At 39.8% G+C, this 16557-nt stretch overlaps 1 protein-coding gene across 2 annotated transcripts in view; it reads right to left on the bottom strand.

Moving 5' to 3' along the window:
- Positions 1-16557, bottom strand: part of MEGF11 (multiple EGF like domains 11) — a 265656-nt gene that overhangs the window by 198154 nt on the left and 50945 nt on the right. The window contains exons 3-4 of one of the 2 annotated variants that reach the window (XM_061371167.1): positions 4543-4655; positions 78-201 (exon numbers count right to left, since the gene is read on the bottom strand). In XM_061371167.1, the coding sequence (XP_061227151.1) occupies positions 78-193 (116 nt within the window). In that variant the 5' untranslated portion in view covers positions 194-201; positions 4543-4655. The remainder of the gene's footprint in view (positions 1-77; positions 202-4542; positions 4656-16557) is intronic. The other variant, XM_061371166.1, reaches the window with a different exon arrangement.

Raw genomic sequence — 16557 nt, 5'->3', positions numbered from 1 at the left:
AGGGTGGCATTTAGCAAATTATGGCTCTTATTCTGTCCTTTGTATGTAAAGATCTGAAACAGCATGTCATACGTTACCTTTCCCAATGACTACAAACATTTGGATCATCTGGATTTAGGGACAGAGTACATTTGAGCAGAAAAGACAGAATAAACCCTTTTAGAATCCACTTGACCAGCATACGCGCCACCATTGTTGTATCTGGTGAAGAAAAGAAAGTACAGCCATTAAAGACAATTTTGAAGAAAACATCCTTCTGGGCCTTTTTGCCCTTGCTTTTGTGCAAATCCAAATACTGTGGAGTTATTTACAAATTCAAATACTTCAAAAAGCAATCAGCTAAACAGCCAATGCATTCTGAAAGGAATTTATACATTTAAACCTACTAAACCTGATGAATTTGATGATTAAACCACCCAAGGCATTGATAACCCCAATGATTCTTCCAAAGAACATTGCTGCTACTGATCATTTTTACAGCTGTCTGTAATGACAAAATAAATTACTGAGGTATTAAAACAAACTATTCTTCCATCAGCCTATAGGCAAAAGGAAGAATACCCAAATACCCCCTTTGATTTACTTAAATGGGCTTTACTTCTGTCAATATAGTATGCTAGAGCTCAGACATAGACTCACTACATGACTGAAGCAAAATCAGTTTGCTTTCTAACTCTCAGATGGAGAATCACAGTGACAGAGGTCAAAATATTGGGTCATTTTATGCAGAACACCAAAGATTAAATAAAAATATTTGCATGGATGTTGGAAACAGACTGCATAAAATTTATTAGCTGTGGTCTCTTCATCGTATAACAGTTCGTCTATTGAATGTACTGACTTATACATACTTATTGCTCATTTGGGGCTTTGAAACCAAAGCCACAGCATTTGCCTAGAGGCCCCCAATGATGTCAGTCAACAATACGAAATAGATAGGAAATATGAAGCTGCTTTTAAATGTAGCTTTACAGAGGTGTTAATCTGTTAAACATTAAGCCAGTAAAAAATATTTTAAAATATCCATTTTAGACATTCACATCATCACATAATCCACCACTGAAATCAAAAATCCCAGAAATTATTCCTGGCAACAAGACTGCCCTAAAAATAGACTGAAGCTTCATATGATCATCTAAAAAAACACATGGCTCGTTGCCTCATGGTCCAGAACAGCAAAAGGGAAGTTAAGAGGTTTGCTCTGCATGGCACTGATATACAGCCCAGCATAAAGAAGTTGTCTCAAAGCAGAATGAACAGCGGAGGGACAGCCAGGAAAGCCGATCTGAAACTACCTCCTGATTCAAAGCCTTCTTAGCCAGTTCAAGGACACCCATTACCTTTAGTGGATTTGAAGTCAGGATCCCAATGGGAGTAATAGCTCATCTTTTGAATTATTCCTAGAGCTCAGCTAAACCCAAAGATAGGTCTTAAGCCATGTAAGTCATATTAATGTTAATTAACATGATAGAATGCTAATGTTCCTCATGAAATGGATTTAAGCCTGGGAGTACCATTCCCCACCTGCAGACTGTTTCAAGGTCCCATAACAACAATGTAAAAGCTTGCTCAGGAAATTAAGAGGGCTGATGGCATGAGAGGGAATTCTGTTTGTTGAAAAGACACTCACTACACTTGCCCTAGACATGGAGGAAAACATCTTGAGGGGGCTGACAGGGAAGTACTCATAGGACAGAAGTTCAACAAACCTAATATTCAAATCCAGAGCTTGAGTGTAAACTGAACTTTCTCTTAGCATAGCATGTACCAATACACGTGAACTATGAAGTATGAGGCTCAACAAAATGACAGACAGGCTTTTAAACAACAACAAAAAAAATCTTCAAAAGATGCCTTTAAAGTACTAAAGTACCTGCCATTTGAATAATGCCAAAATACAGAGGGCAACGTACTGAGTACTATGTTTATAGGTTGAAATTTAACCCCTTTCTTCATCCTCTACATCTTTGGTTCCTGATAAGACTGAAGAAACTGGACCAGAGGAAAGCCTACTTCTGATCAACACAAGTATCAAAGCAAGGACAAGGCAAAGCCACTTAGGGAAATGCAATCCTTAATAGAGGGGGTTTTAAATCAAAACATGGTTCTGTGCTCAGTTTGTTGACTTCTAGACAACATCAACAGCCTGGGTTTATCCCTAAATTAATTAGAGGCAGAAAGACAGCTTGACTTCTACATTAAGAGAGCTAGCCTCTTCACATTTAAATAAAGCAGCTCTATATTTGAATTGTGTAGTTCTTAGAGATGTCAGCTTGTTCTTAAGAAAACAAAGTATCAGTTTGGGTTTTAAACCAAACACCAAAGAATTATTTATAAGACTTAACAGCACACAGAATATTAGCTTGTAATGTATTTGAAAAAGGTTCAAACTTGTTTTCTAAACTTTGAATGCTAATATGAATTTATTATCTGTTTAGAAATGAACTGCTTTGTGCAATTAATTTTCCAACTTTGTAAGTCAGATCGTACATCAGAAACATCCAACTCACCACATAAAGCGGAACCTCATTCATCTCAAGTGTCTCTTTTCCTAACTCATATGAAATATTTCACTTTGATCACTGTTAATAGAAAAGACCTCATACCAAAATGGAATGGTTGCTATAACAAGATTCAGAATAAAACTCTAAAAATAGGAACACATATATTAAAAACCAACATCAAAAAAGAATCCAGTAATGACATCTAATACATTGGGATTTTTTTTCAGCTTTTATTGCTCACCACCATCACAGAATCATGGTATGGTTTGGGACAGAAGAGACCTTAAAACTCATCCAGTTCCAACCCTCTGCCATGGGTAGGGACACCTCACACTAGACCATGTCACGCAAGGCTCTGTCTAACCTGGCCTTGAACACTGCAGGGATGGGGCAGTCACAGCTTCTCTGGGCACCCTGTGCCAGCGCCTCAGCACCCTCATAGGAAAGAACTTCTGCCTAAGAGCTCATCTCAATCTCCCCTCTTGACAGGTTCAAGCCATTCCCCTTGGCCTGTCCCTACAGGCCCTTGTCCAAAGCCCTTCTCCAGGTTTCTTGTAGCCCCTTTAGGCACTGGGACCTGCTCTAAAGGTCTCCCTTAAGGATCACTTTCTTCTCGAGGCTGACCCAGCCCAGCTCTCTCAGCCTGGCTTCAGAGCAGAGCTGCTCCAGCCCTCACAGCATCTCAGGCCTCCTCTGGACTCACTCCAACAGTTCCATGTCCTTCTGATGTTGGACGCCCCATAGCTGAAGCCTGCACTCCAGCAGGCTCCCGTGAAAGCAGAGAACAGGAGACAGATCTTACATTCCTGCATTCTGTTTAACGTTTGGAACATATTCTCCAAGGAAGCAGCATCAGCTTTTCAGGGGGATAAAGCCTATACCTTCATTAAAGATGTAGCCTTTAACAAGAAAACAAATGGCACAGAGGTCCTCTGTGCAGTCCCTAAATGGACTCTAACCTTTTTGTCTTTCCAGGCCTGATTTTTCTTTTCAGGAGTGAAAGAAGTCAATTTAAGTACAATCTGGCACAAGAGAGGGGTTTTCAGTCCAAAATACAAGCTGGTCATTTCTCCCTCTCTGCTGATTACAACAGATCAGGTTAGGTATCTGATGCTTATTGAGCCATTTTCACATACCTCACTCCTTTTTGAATGAATTTCAGTATTTCACCTACAATATTGACACAGATCACTGGTTCCAGTACAAAAGAAACATACTTTCACTGTTAAGCCCCAAATCTCAGCTGTAGAAAAACTGGTAGGTGGCAAGTCATTGATTTATCTGTCTGTGGATTCACCTCACAAAAATCTCCCTTGAGGAAACTGTGCAGGGGTTTGCAAGGAGACCAGGAGATGCAGGTGACAGTTTAAATGGGACAAAGTACACCAGAGTGTGGACAAAAGCACATTTGTTACTCTCTTCTAGAGTTTGTACAACACAAGCTGAGGATGACAGTACCACTCAAGATCAGACCTGTGTGCAGAGAAAATAAGACCGCAAAGAATCCTTGCTGGGTGAAGGAAGTATCCCCTGAAGCTTTCTCTAGGTGTTGAGTACCTGGTTTTGGGCAATATTCTTGGGAAAAAGGACTGCTGCATACTGGTATACTGGGAGTAAAGAGCAAACCAAAACCACAGGTTAAATGTCTCCTCTGTTTCCTGGGCTGACAGACTAGAAAATTTAACTCAAAATGACCGTTCCTGTTGAGGGGCAGTAGTGACCCGTCTCCTTTTGACATCCCTGTCACAAAAGGTTTCATAACATGACTTCGGCATGAAATGCAAACAGAATTTCCAGTCCATGACAAAGTTGTAAATGGAATGTTTTTCTCTCAGTTCTGTATGGAATGAGCTTGGTGTCCAGCTGTAACAAGGGAAAATATTTACAGAAGTGTCTTTCATCAGCATGCAACATTCTTAAATCCTTATGTACTTCTGAAAATCATTCCTTTCGATGTCTAAATGTACATGCAGTTTATCAACCTGACTTTTCTCCACAAATTTCCATGTAACAAGGAGCCATGTTAAAAAAGTCTTACCTCAAAGTGCTAAAAATTCCTAATGGATCCTGGCTTTACAGACTCTCAGCACATGAAGACACAGAGCACATTAACAGGATAGCAGACAAAAGCTCCTCAGACATCGCTTGGCCCTGTGAGCAGTCAGTTTGAAAGAGAGAAAACATACTGGGTCAAAGAAAGTGTGTTTGGGGGAGTGGAAAAAAATAAGACAGAAATTATATATATTTAGAGTGGTTTATCTCATAAGATAATGGTGTTATATCACACCACAGAGCACTATCTTGTTTTGAGCCAATAGCAAGTGTCTAGGATGGAGTGGAAGAAGATGGTTGACAGTAACATGCCCCTTTTCAACCCTTGTAGCTTCCAGCAATTTGCAACTTCCTCAGCCACAAGCAGCAACAAGTGTTTAATAGATGTGATGGGTTCTAGTCCAATAATTTCTCTAATCGTTTCTGATCCATTAAAATGTAAATTTCAAGCCCCTAAATCTAAATTTTAGTGTGAGCAACATCCTGGGGTGGTCTCACATCTTAGCCATGGATGATATCAAACACTTCCTTCAGTTTTACATCTGCATCCTCAACTTCTTTTGATACATCCTCGCTCCTTTGTTAGAAATCAATCATCAATCCTCAGACTCTGTTTCCTGTCATTTCCTATCACATAAACAACATTTTATTTACATATAGATGTTTCCTTCTATAATATCCCAACAAAAAATTGAGTTTCTTTCAGGAAGTTTGATGAAAGATCTTGAAAAAGCCCTCTGGAAATCTAACTGGATCTTTGTGATCCACGTTTATCTCAAAGAGCTTTAACAATTCATGATGCCTTTACAAAGCCACGTTGATTCTTCATAAATATATTACATTTTTCAAGAGATTCCCTCATTCTGTTCTTAATTACAGTTGCCACCAAATAAGAAAATTGAGGCACATCAAAATTCAAATCTATTCTAGTATTTGTGTGTGAGCAATTGAGGAAAATGCTAGAGAAGAGTTAAGCCAGAAAACAAGAAGTTGGATTTCACTGAAGGAGCATTAAAGTGACTGAGTGTTTGCTGATTACACTATTTTAGTCTCAAAGTAGTAGCAAGCTTCCAACAAGCTGCCCTCAGTGGCATTCCTTCTTCTCATCCCATCTGAAATTTTCACCATACTTTAGGCAAGGGATCATTTAAACACTCGCTTCACTTGGCTCTACATCAGATTTTATTCGAAACAAGCTGTTAGGAAAGCTAAATGAGGCCATCAGTTTCAAAACTGATCAGGATTTTTTGGATGCCTCCACTTATGATTAATAACTTGAGATACCGTGAAAGGGCTGAATAATACGCAGAGCTCAGAAAACATGCTACGAAAGAGGCTGGTTTAATGTAGGCAGTCAAGAACTAAGCCATTCAAACTCACTAGTCACCTCTAAAAATTGGTGCTACAACCAACAGTAATATTGCCAAGAGCAGGTTGTGGTTTTGGTTTGTTTCTAATGAAAATTTAAAGCTGTTTCAAACAGATAAACATTTTAGGAAGGAGCGCGTACTGCATACAAAAGCACTGGCACTTATCATCTCAGCACAGAGAAATTCGAGTGATAGAGGTAGCAGAAACACTAGGCTATGCACCATATTGCCGGATTTTGTCTCCTGACACATTGCATGATTAAGACAGTAGACAAAAAGCTGCCTCTGTTAACAAAAGATGATACTTCAGTTAACAGGGTCTATTTAAACCTCTACAAGTCATTATACTGAGGGCAAATTATTATCCCTTACATGGAGGCAAAACAGCTGGTGTGTAATTTTTGCTAAAGAACCCCATGCTGTCAGTCACATATTCAGCTTTTCCATGTTCTCTCAAGCACTGCTTTCTCTAAGGTCTGTGTGCATCTCTGCCTGTGATGTCAAGAAGGCAGTTCAATAGCTGGAAATACTTGAGTACATACAGAAGTCACTGCTATTCATAAACATTCCTGATATCATTTCCAGACGTAAGTCTCTTGTCGCCTGGAGGTGACACAGACAAGGGGAGAAACAGCTGACCAGGACAGCTCAACTGCTTCTGACCTTCAGCAGGTTCCTCTGCGGTCTCCTGGGACAGCTCGTGGCACAGGACCAGTTTGTACAGTTGAAAGGCCAATCCCAGCAGTGGCACAAGCTGGGAAAATGCCAACAAGATGTACAAATCTAGGAGCTTTCTTCCCTTACACTTGAGTTCATACAATGGAGACAAGCTTCTTCCAGTTTTGCCCTTCTAGTCATAGGGGAAATGCAAATAAATCTAAGCAGGAACCTGAACTTCTCAGTATAAAAGTATTCTGTGCTCTGTAGGTTAATCTAGATCATGTTAACCTAGACCATGTTAACCAAAGATCATGGCTGAAGTTACCATGGATGTTATGAATGAAACAAATTAAACAATTCTGTGGTACTTTCTGGAATCAAGAGGACCTGGAAAATAAAAGAATAAAAGCAAAATTTAGATATTTTTACAGTTTATGGAGAAGTTACCAAGGAAAATGATGAAGAGCCAGAGTCCTGTTTGCCCAGTCTTAGCCAGGCCTCTTCTGCTACATCATCCAGTGAAGCAAGTGCTGTTCAGTGCAAATAAAAGAACTAATTCCATTTCCAAAGATGTAATTTTAGAGGCTTTCTGATAAAGACTGGATAAACACACCAAGGTCCTAACTGTTATAGTCCACCTATTTTCTGTATCCCTCACACTCCTTGAACCACAGCTGCTCAGTTTTCCAATAACTAGGTGGAGGGCTGATTTTAACAGGAACCAAGTGTCCAAATCTCTTAAATTGCTCTAAATCTCTAAGCTCTAAAATGTGTCAGTGTGAGTTGCAGTTGCTACAGTGACTTTTTTTGCAGTTCCATGGGTATCTTATGAAGTCTGAAGATGTGCTTCAGTGCTGAGCCCTCTTATAAGCTCACGTCCACTGGAGTCAGTGGAAACTTGGCTAAAGCAAAGCAAGAATAAATAACAAAGTAAGCTCTTCTCAGTCTATTAAATGTTACTTTTGAAGCTCTTGATTGTTCCTTCAGTGCTCTTAGAGGAAAACTGGGAAAAAAATCCACAGAGATGTGCTACTAGGCAAGTAATCCAGGCAATCAGATTGGCTGTGGTTAATGAAATATGCTGATCAAGACACATACGTATGGTGTATCTGTCTGGGATCCAGAGTACCTGTGTTTAAACCCTACTGTCACAGACTGAAGGCCTGACACTGGGTTAGCAAAGTGAGTGAGACTGAGATAGCTCAAATTCCCAAGTTCTGCATCTAGTATTTTCTGTAGGCTGCTCTGAGCCCTGAGGCACCCAACCACCAAACAGCACTGGGCTCCGAAACAGCAGGTGAAACTGAAGTTTGAAAGTCTCAGTGTGCTCCACAGGAATCAGAGGAAGAGGTCTGCCCAACCTGCCAGGTGCTTTAGGAATAAGCATACTACAATCTGAAGCAACAGCATCTAAACATGTTTGGTACTATCCATCCACTCTGAGATCAACAAAGAAATGCAGCCAGCCCTGTTTTATCAGCACTTACACAAAGCAAATATCCCTGCACCCTTATGCAAAGCACAAACACCATTTCAACAAGCTACAACTCATTACAATACTAAATTTCTTTCTCTTAGATAATTGAATAGTTAATCAATAGTCCAGCAGAAATATAATGAAAATATGACATTAACAACACCTAAAAACATTGCTGAAACAGTGCCCAAGTACAGATAATTGCTGGCTCTTTTTCAGAAAGGTCAGCAAGGAAAAATATTATCTCTGATTTTTCAGCCCATAATTTTGTACTTGTACTCAACTACCATGTAAAGTTGGAAGCCAGCCCTCTGAACATGTGGCCCTTTAAGTTATTAATCCAAACTCAAGCCCACTGAAACGTCAGTGTTCCTTGTAGTGCCTAAGCCCATCAGGACAGGGAGATGGCTGACGTTCCACCAGCACCTTCTGCCAAAAGCAAGTTGGTGTTGGCAGCCTTTGAAGGCAAAATCCTGGTACCCTGCAGAATTTCAGCAGAAGACAACCTCCTGCAAGCTTAGAAACCCTCCTGAGACAGCCATCTCTGAACCCTCTCAGTTAAAACATGGTAAACAAGGAAAGTCACAAAGAGCCTCTCCATGCATTTACCAGCTTAACCTGGTCTCACCATCCAACCACAGTCATAAGGGGATGGCAGAGGAAGGCAGCCAAAGTGCTGCAGTGTCCCCTGCACTGATCCCAGTCTTCTGGCATAGTGGAGTTTCGAAGCTGCTGAAACTGTGTGGGGAGCCACATTCTCTACTGATCTAACAATATATTTATATTCACTATCCTACGCATATTTCAGCTACTCCTTCACAGACATTACTTCAGCAGAGAAAGTAAGCTGACACACATCAAAAAGCTCATCTTCTGAGAACTCAAGTTAGCTTGCTTACATATAGCCACCCACCTAATCCATGTTCAAGATGACAAACAATTACAACATATGCTTCCTTAGACACTTGGAGCAACAAAGACCGTGTATCCCTAGAACACCCAGGATAAATAAAGCAACCTAAGCATTACAGGATGAGATGAGGAATAATGTGTTTGTAAGTATTTAGCTAAGAAAGCCCAACCAAATTCCAACAGGATTTCTTTGTAGAGCATTTAAAGAGTGCACATGAAGTTGTTCTGAAACTGGGAGAAACAAGCAATGACATATAAAGATTTCAATATACCTGCAGTGAAATAAATTAAATATGATTTTGTGAACGTCAGGCAAAAAAAGAGCTGTTTGAAAATGCAGAATATCCTCAAAGGTTGTATTTCTGAAGATGACTCTTATTTATCAAGAACAATGGGCCCCTTCTTTTTCTCTTCATTTATCTTAGAGGAAAATCAAATGAAACAAACAGCAAAAAAGTCCCAAGTACAGTGAACAGCTGAGCCAGGGACAAATTAAGTAACACAGATTGATGGCTGTTGATCTACAGCAGCACTATCACATCCCAGTGCTACAACTCATATTTCATTTAAAGACACGTCTCTTCCAGAAACAGTGCAGTATTTATGGGAGAAGCTGATTTGCAAGCCTTGGAGCTGCACTCAGAATCCAGATTCACTTTGCCCAATTTGGCTTTAAAGTTGGTGAACGCCTTGAACTTTCAAGGTAGTAATCCAAATAAAATGAAACCCAGCACTGGGATAAAATGAACACTGAGACTAAACATGTGTTTTCAAACAATGCTGCAGGCAGGACAAAGCTTTTTATCTTCAGTTTCTTCATAAGACAGTAAGGAAATACTGTTTGCTGCTTCTGTTTCTACAGCTTTACTAACCCCAGTGGTCCTATAGCATCTATCTTCATCTGTTCTCCTCCAAGTTTTCCCAGTGCTTTATCCTCCCTGGCATTGTCTGTTGCAGCGGCACTCAGATGTTCTCTTTCTGCATTCAATTTCCCCTTTAGCTTCTTGAAATCTTAATTTCTAATTTTAACTTCATAGCTGTTAAAGCCATTGAGCGGCCCATACAGAATATAACATTTTCTATGAATGTATGCTAAATATAAGATGAATGGTAAATCAATTTCTAGATTTGTAATGGCTTAAGAATTAGAGTGGCCACTTAAAAACTGCCAATTTCACTTGAAATATGAGAGGTTTCCTCAGAAGCTGCAGTAACTCTTTGTGCCTTCCTGTGCTTCTTACAGGGCATATCTGGAACACTATCAGTACTGGAGGAATGGTATTTGGTTCAATCATGTCAAAGCTAAAAGCCTGGAGTTAGGAGTCCACATAATTTATCTGATTTTGAGAGCACACACAAATCTCTGTTTGAGAACCAGGCTGGTTTCTCAAGTGCCTACAATGGCTACAAGCTCTTAGGTTTAAGCCTAAATAAGGGGCTGAACAGACCTGCCCTTCTTTAGATCTCTTGATCACCCATCACTGACTGTAGACTTTCAAGCTATAGAACCAAAGACAGGCACCATAAATAGTCTCATTCAGCTACAGAGCAGCACCCAAATACACTTTCACTAAAATGGGCCTCAACAGGTTGAGATGGAAAATTTGCATCTGCAAATGCCTGTTTTCTTCTCTGTGAAGAGCGGTAAGGAGAGGAGACTGTGACCAAAATTCCCAGCAGATCCAAAGAGTCTCCCAAAATATCCTCACCTTTCCAGGAACCATCATAGACACTGTTAGAGCAACATCTGGAGAGATAAATGAGAACATGACCTCAGCCTTATTTAATTTTACATCATTATGCAAAGCTCTTGACTCTGCTGTCTCTAAAACCTACTTTATCTATTGTTTATTTCTTCTTCTCTTTTTTTCCAGGAAATTGTTCATTACAGATAAAAGCACCTGACTTACAGTAACAAGGCACTGGGCAAAATCTCTGTCATGAACTTGAGAGAGGAACATTCATAAATACATCAGAAAGAGTAAACCAAGAAAGAACTGAGAGGCTGCAGGGCAGTATCCCAGGTTGAAGGAAGGCAAAGAAGATGTAAGGGCTGGCGTAAGTCTCTGCTGGCATAGATGGCTGAACTCCACTGAGTTCACTGTGCCAATTTCTATCTGGAAAGGATTTGGATCTACCAGCTCAGCCATCAGACACAGATGGTATTGGGGCTGCTGAGGTTAGAGCAAGTGTTTTCTTTCTGGCAGAAAAACAGTAGCAAGAAAAATCACTATGGACAAACCCAGATCTGAATATAACTGGTGCATGCAACTACCTTGGCTTCCTCTTCCTTCTCCTCCTGAATCTGGCACTGAAAACTTAGTTAACTACTTTAAGAAAAAAAGGTTAACAGAAGTTGTAAAAGAGAGGGAGTAGGGGGTAATTTTAGGGCTTAATTTCCATTGTTTTACAGATTAGCAATTAAGCTTTTTTCCATAAGACAAGTAGAGTTTTCTCTCTGTTCTTCCCTGTGCTTACAGGTCTGTGATTGCTACCCTGGTCTGAATCCCTCTAGGAGAGTGGGTTGCAAGACAAAGCAGTTCATGTGTCCAGACTTTTGGCCTTATGCTCTGCACCTTGGAAATTATTTACCTTGTTCTATCTTAAGGCATTCTTAACTTCACTACTTGTTTCAAAAAGTCTCTGATATGAAGTAAAAAGAGAAAGCTAGTCTTGCAACCCAGCACAAGAGCAGGAACCAAGAGTTTAGCTCTCAGGGATTACAGTGATGAGAGTGCTAAAGAAACAAGTGGATCAGAATAAAGCACACTGTGTACCAAGCACAACTGTCAGCCAAAGGCCATGTGTACACTTTTGAGCACTCTTTGCCTGAGTCTTACTCTGATAAACTGGAAAAAGTCCTTCTTCGCAACATCCCATTTCTGACTGTCATTCACAGGAGAAAAGCACAGGTAAACGCACAGCACAACAGTTAACTGGATTTTACCTATTTTGTGTAATTTATGCTGCCCCGTCTCATCCTCCTAAGGATTAAAAGACTCTCAACCTCTGCCAAAGTAGACAACAGATACAAAGCAAGTCTGGGATACAAGGTGTTTTGCTTGTTTGTTTGTTTAAACCTGGAGCCCACCCACCAGCGCAGTCACTCACCCTTCAGACTGCTTCAGTTCTTTGATTTGCTAACTAACAAGTCAAACATCAGGTGGGAGCGGGAAAATGTGGGAACCAGAGCCCAGAGCAGTCAAAAACTCTAAGAAACTTATTCCAAGAGCTTGGAAATCTGAACATTGGAAGCTGATTTCTGAAAAATATATTAAACAATTCCCATTTTTTCATGCTTCAGGCTACAACTTCTCTTTTTCATTTCAGTACTGACTCTGACAGAGTATTTTCTCTCTTTTAAGTTCTTCCTCAGAAGGATTCGGTCAAAATTTCCCCTTCAGACCTTGTAACATCCCAATGAAAACAAGCACAAAAAGGCCAGCTGGAAATCTGGATATCAGTTCAGCTCTAAAAGATGCTCACACTTTGCAATTGAAACAAAATATTTACTAGTAGTGTATCACCCCATTACCACGAATTGAGGGGAAATTGGAATTTCATGCGACTGAATAGGCTAATTACACACACAGACACAGACTTTAAAAACTAGGCTTTTCGTCTTCTTAAGTATAAGCAATCAAGAGTACGAGTAACGTTTCATAATTATGTCATTGATCTAAATTCCTTTTCATTTTCCATGAAAGCACCAAACTTACATAAGACACATCTGAGGTTGTTGCTGTTTCTCAGATCCACATTTGTTCTAATCAAATATTCACCTCGTGACTTGTTGGGGTTTTTAGTTATTTCCCTTCACATGAAATTAAAATTCGAAAAGTCTGACTCTATCATTAACTTTGAAGAAAGTACTAAAAACTCGTTTAAAAAAGTAGTCATAGGGAGCTATGGGAAATTCGGTATTAGGTTGGCCTACTAATTAAAACTGAGCATGCCACAGTACTGCCCCTGTTCAAAAGTATCCGCCTACAGATCTAAAATCTTTTCATAATGATTAAAATCAGGAGTAAAAAAATCCCAAATCTCTTTCCTCTTTCATGTAGAGCCACACAGAACGCACTTTTGCAGATTTCAAAGGCCATTAAAGCATCACCTTTGAAAACAGATGCACAAGCAGGCCCACAAGTGATTTATGCAGGCGAGATGCTCAGAACTGCCAGGGACTACTCATGTTCAAAGTACCCCCAGCAGGCTCAGCCAGGTTCAGTTTGTATCACATGTAATTAGGATTCTTTAACCATAAAATCAATAATATAATTAGTAAATGGGACGTTATTTCTCAGAACCTTGCTACAACTTATCAGTCTTTGATCAGGCAGAGCTGACTGCTAATGATATTTAATGTTAATTAATGAAAAAACATGTGATCAGAATTTTTTTTGAGAGTTATCTAGTTATGAACCATAAAAAATGAAGTATGCAATACCTGACATTTATGTTTCTATCAATGACTATTGTTTAGGATACTCTAAGAATTACGAGCCATCTTGAGCTACGCTTTCTTACATAAAGGCTTTCTCAAGGTTGTGTGTGTACAACAGGTGACACAGTTTATTACCAAGTTCTGGCTCATCTATAATGCCAAAGTCTGCAGATAAATTCCTCCTCAGCTGCAGGACAGCACCAACAGAATATTTGATGAAATTCACTTCTCTTTTGACAGTGGCTGATTGACAGCAAACCATCATGACTGAAGTTACTGACAAGATAAATAACAGAACCTGCGGAGATGAAGCAGGGATTTCAAAGGAATGACTACAATCCTTAGAGAAGAATGATTAAAGAAGGCCCAAGTATTTCATAATCTCATAGGAGTGCAACATTTCACAACCAATCGCTTTGACTGTCCAAGACCCAGCTATTGAGCAGCATTTATATTTAAAAATATTCCAGTTTGATGGAACCTGTCTAAGTAACTTTTAGTGATTGTCAGGCACGTGGAAAAAAAGCAAAAAGAACTTTTTTGTTATTATAAAATGTCCTGGGATTCACCAGAATCATTGTATCGGGTTTAGCATGCCTGTTCCTAAACTAGAAAGGAAGGGTAGAATAAATGCATTGTATTAACACCATAGGGCAGCTTCTATAGTTGATATGTCAGTTAACTCCCATTTCCCAAGACATTTTGGCTTTGATAATTTATATCCTAATGCTTTTTCTTAATATTAGCTACCTATAGTAAATGAATCCCTGGGCTCGGTGAGCCTATTCTAATACCTCACTTGCAAAAACTTTTTCCAGTAGAGATGTGTAAAAAGGAGCACTCCTCATATTACCTCACTTTTCTCTCTAATAAATATACAGAACAGCTTAATATTGAGAAATATGCTAAATACTCTTATAGCAGCTCTATTAATTCCATGTAGGACATGCCCAGTTTTCCAGTGGCACACTGTTGTCAGTATGAGCAGGGAACACTGAACTTACAAGTCAGGTTTTCAATGATGTAAACTCACACAAAAAGCTATAGACACACAGAAGGGGAAAAAAACCCCACAATCTTGCTGCATCTCTAGCAGTTTGGTTTAGTTTGCAAGACAAAGTGTGAAATTGCTGAGAGCAGGATGCTGGCTAAATAGGTACCACTTGTTCTTGCCCCAGATGTGATGGAGCTGGCGTGCTCTTCAATACAAAGTGATTAATGATTGCTTGCAATCAGCCCTGGAAATCAATTGGCATTGAGTGACATAATGATTCTATGACATCACACAGCCTCCCATTTGATGCTTGTTCCTGGACATGTTTCTTTTCGTGCTGCCATTTCTGGCACTGTGAGTGAGCTCAAAAACATCATGGGCTTTATGATGCTCCTGAATAAATAAGTTCTCACTTGAGAGAAACTGTCTACTTTTTTCTGCCAAATTGTATCTTTCTGTTCAGTCCTGCCCCCTCCCATCACCACTCTTTGCATGTCAAATTCAGCCACATGAGGAGCAGCGCACAGGAGAAGCTCTGTGGTTAAGGTTGGGCTTTCACTTCAACTTAGAGTTATGAGAGGCTGAAGGAAGATCATATAAATGAGAAAGAAGGTGCTACTGATAGTAGAACCACATGTGTTGTGAGCCATATAAATCTCTTTCCCAACTTCAGCTGTACCATTACTGCATGAGTGGACCATTATTTTCTGCCACTACCAATAACAAGTTTTTCCAAAGTGACTGTTCTGAAGCAATTAATGTTTTTAAATGAGCCCAGTGGCCACTTCCAAATGCATTTTAGGATGCTCTGTATTTTCTTTCTAAATGTACATTAAAAAAAGTAACAACAGGAACTGAAGGATAAAGGGCAGCGGCTTCAGTTTCTATGTGACACATTTCTCCCTGCTTTAATTACCACAGTGGCCTTTTCTTTAACATATGTTCAAGTTTAATTATTATTACTTTTCATAAGTTGGACAGCAGCAGTACGTAACACTCTAAATGAAGTCTCACCACTATGTTGTACAATGGTTCTGCCATTTTCCTATCTCTGCACAAAAACACCTTACTGACTCAGTCCTAGAACAGCACTGCACTTCAGCTTGGCAGCTCATAGACATCCTATAACCCATGACAATAACCAGATCTCCTTTGTCATATCTGAATGATGAACCTCCACCTCATAGCAAAGATTCATGCTGTTAGTCCCCAGCTGTATGTCTTTGCACTTGTTCTATTAAGTTTCTTGCACCACCTCTAGTCCACAAGGTCACCCAGCTCCTCCTGTATGACAATGCAGTCCACCTTGGTACTGAGAAGCCCTTTAGTCTCCTAGATTAAGTACAGAGTACCATTCCAGCAGGCAAGGAACAGTCAAGAACATCAAGTTGTCCATCATCACCAAAATTTTACGTCTAGAAAATGGAAATAGAAGCTGCATTCACATTAATCAGAGGCTAAAGAGTGTGCTTTTTTTTTTTCAGGAAGAATTACATGCTCATAACTGAATATATAAAAGTGAAAGTAAGCTTGATAAATCTGCCCATTTTGTTATTTGCAGTTTGCTTCAGTGCAAGTTGTACCAATATGAACAACAGAATAACTCCTGCATGGTAAGTACTGTGGGTACGTTTTTACAGAAGTTCTTTGGTCCAGTTTGCAGGGTGTTCACTTGGGATGTGCATACAGCCACCACACAGAACATCAGCCACCACAGACACAAGCAGCATAGAACAGGCTGCAGGTGCTGGGAAACAAGGCATCAGCTGATGGATTTGCAGTAAATGATAGCTTAAGTCCTAGTAAAAGATAGAACAACATCAGAACTGTCAGAGCAATTTTCCACATCGATAGTTTAACACCTGAACTATTGCTTATTTTGCAACTGAACTATTCCCAGTTTCTCTCTGTTCTACTCTGAATCAACATCAGTTTGAGATGTGTCATAAACATGTTTGCTTGAAAGAGCCAAATGTACCACCCTCGAGGTGGAGACTGGAGGAGGAAACAGTAATTCCTTAACATACAAATAGAAAGATTGGTTCCTTTTGTGTAAACATCTGGGCTCACAGTCAGCATGACATTAGTCTGCCTCTGACTTAACGTCATAAAGACTGAGTTATTAATTTTCATTTAATGCTCCC

Source organism: Neopsephotus bourkii, unplaced genomic scaffold, assembly GCF_033783945.1.
Source record: "Neopsephotus bourkii isolate Nb327-2 ecotype Australia unplaced genomic scaffold, CSIRO-AGI_Nbou_v1 NB_1572, whole genome shotgun sequence".
Lineage (NCBI taxonomy): Eukaryota > Metazoa > Chordata > Aves > Psittaciformes > Psittacidae > Neopsephotus > Neopsephotus bourkii.
This window is presented reverse-complemented; position numbering and strand designations above follow the sequence as displayed.